The sequence below is a fragment of the Tachysurus vachellii genome, chromosome 20 (genome assembly GCF_030014155.1).
Source record: "Tachysurus vachellii isolate PV-2020 chromosome 20, HZAU_Pvac_v1, whole genome shotgun sequence".
NCBI classification, from domain to species: domain Eukaryota; kingdom Metazoa; phylum Chordata; class Actinopteri; order Siluriformes; family Bagridae; genus Tachysurus; species Tachysurus vachellii.
Window position 1 is genome coordinate 357,501 of NC_083479.1, and position 2,643 is coordinate 360,143.

Below are 2,643 nucleotides of genomic sequence, written 5' to 3' on the forward strand. Positions count from 1 at the left end.
CATTCACTCCACACACAACACGTGTTATCTGAAGGAACAATAACAAGATGAAATCTAAAGGTCACTTTACTTTATTCTGCTTTTACAGTTTCTTGTGTCCTACCTGCATGTGGTAAAGCTGCAGAATTACAGTATCCATGGAAACCAAGTCCATTAGCCAAAAGACTGTACATTAAATTAATCCTGACTAATTAAAAAAGTCAATTTTAGTGTGTGTGTGTGTGTGTGAGAGAGAGAGAGTGTTTAATATGTTATATTGTGGTGTTCTGCTGCAGGTATAAAGGACTTCATGTGTGAACTGTGTGGAAAAACGTTCAGCGAGAGAAACACAATGGAAACACACAAACTCATACACACAGGTGACCCTCACCTCACGTCACCTCACGTCACCTCACGTCACCTCACGTCACCTCACTTCTCCTCACGTCACATACTGTTTAGTTCAGTAAATTTGTCTGAGGTGCAGAACATCATAGTGTGAGAAAATGTTAAACATTAAACACACTGTCTCTGTGTGTGTGTGTGTGTGTGTGTGTGTGTGTGTGTTAGTTGGGAAGACGTGGTCATGCTCGGTGTGTGATAAGAAGTACGTGACGGAGTACATGCTGCAGAAACACGTCCAGCTAACACACGAGAAGGTTGAGGCTCAGAGCTGTCACATGTGTGGCACTAAAGTATCCACACGAGCCTCCATGAACAGACACATACGCCGTAAACACCCTGAGGTACACACACAAACACACACACACACACTTTGATCTGTGATCCTCAGGTGTGTGTTTGATATTCTTTTGTTTCTATGGTGCTGTAGGTGGTGACAGTGAGGGTAGAGTATTTAGATGATCTTCCAGAAGCTGCAACAATTGATGCCTCATCCATCAGCATAGCACAGGTGTGTGTGTGTGTGTGTGTGTGTGTGAGTGTGAGAGAGCATGGCATCGCTAAACATTATTTTATTTTTGTATTGTTCATTGTAGGTCAGCCAAGTGTGTGTGTGTGTGTGTGTGTGTTTCAGTCTCCTCTCTCCACAGTAAAAGCTCACAGGAACTCGAGCCCCATGAAAAAGAAACAGAAGCTGCAGGAGTCGATTCTCTCCGATTCAGTTGAATATGGAGAGATAACAAGAAAAACCAGTGAGTTCACCACGACGACAACAACCACGGCAACAGGAGACGAGACCAACTCGGCCGTGCAGAACCTACAACAGGTAACACGCTCGTCCGGTTTCTGTCGGTTTATATGAATCATTTTTATCCACGAAAAAGCTTCATAAGAATCATTCATTCAAATTCGATTCTCTCACTTTTTATCATTGTGGAAAATCAATTCCATATAAAACCTCTACACCTTGATCTCTACACTGCCCCCTACAGGTGGTAGTGTTAGCTGACCCTAGCGCCCCTCCCACCACCTCCGTCAGTCTGACCAACATCAGGGTGACTCCCATCAACACAGCACCTCAGTCAGCACCTCAGTTCACCAGTCTGCAGCCAGTCACCGTGGAACGACCTCTGACCCTGGACAGCTCCATTCTCACTGTGACCTTTGACCCCGTCACTGGCTCCAGCGTGCAGGCGGACGGAGCGAGCGCACAGTCCGTCACTCACTTCATCAACCTCACTACCTTCAATCCCATATCACACCCTCTGGAAGCTTGGAGACCCATCACCAACACAGAGACGAGTCACGTGACCACGGACACAAGTCACGTGACCGCTGGGACGAGTCAAGGCACCCTGGAAGGGAATCACATGACAGCAGCCATGACTGTGGGCGGAGCTCAGGCTGAGCCACAGAACACCCAGAACCCTGAAGCTCAGATTCCACAGGATTCGCAGCATAATCTGGGCCAAAGTCATCAAATCCAGCCCCAGGCTTCAGGGCCTACACAGACTCCGGCTGCAGCACCGCAGATGTTCAGCTACTGACAGCTAAAACATCAGAAATCATATTTTTGGTCACAAAAAATGAATCTTGATGAAAATGTAGCAGTTACGTTCAGATTAATTCTGGATTATTTCACACTCAGTATTGATGCCTTGAGCTGCATTTCCACCTGAAACCAAAGTTGGATGTGTTTTGTTTTGTTTTGTAGAAAACAGAGGCATGTGTTTAACCTGAGAGAAGCAGAATCACGGCACACTTTTGTTTCCGTTATTTGGAAAATGAGATGGACGTTAAATGATTCTCTGAGAAGAAGAAAAAATGGATAGAAATAAGGACTATCATCGTTTCACTGGGATAATCATTTTTAATGATCTTTTCTAATCTCTGCTCTTTAGTCAATAAACAGGAGGTCTGTAGCAGCTGTTAGGATGTGATCTAATGTCCTTTATTCTGTGCTGTGGGTCTTGGGGCTGTACAAACTCACACTTTTTATCTGGAGAATAGATCCTAGCTGGAATAGAACTTTTTTTAACACAAAGTTGTCGTCTCAGTCTTTCAATTAAAGCACCTTTAAGAGATTTTTAGTGTTTCTATAAAGTCGACTTTCTCACCGTGTCTGATGATTTTCAGTATCATGCAACATGATTATAATATTTGGGAGGTAAATTATTTTCCTGATTCTAGCACAGTGATGGTGTAAGAGCTGCACACATCACCTACATCACCACACAACTGCACTTTATTTTTTTAGTTCTT

General features: G+C 44.0%; 1 protein-coding gene across 1 annotated transcript in view; it reads left to right on the plus strand.

Moving 5' to 3' along the window:
* Positions 1-2,311, plus strand: part of prdm15 (PR domain containing 15) — an 11,720-nt gene extending 9,409 nt beyond the window's left edge. The window contains exons 21-25 of the mRNA XM_060896210.1: positions 276-359; positions 550-725; positions 812-892; positions 1,016-1,207; positions 1,374-2,311. Coding sequence (XP_060752193.1) covers positions 276-359; positions 550-725; positions 812-892; positions 1,016-1,207; positions 1,374-1,928 — 1,088 coding nt within the window. The 3' untranslated portion in view covers positions 1,929-2,311. The remainder of the gene's footprint in view (positions 1-275; positions 360-549; positions 726-811; positions 893-1,015; positions 1,208-1,373) is intronic.
* Positions 2,312-2,643: the final 332 nt, after the last annotated feature.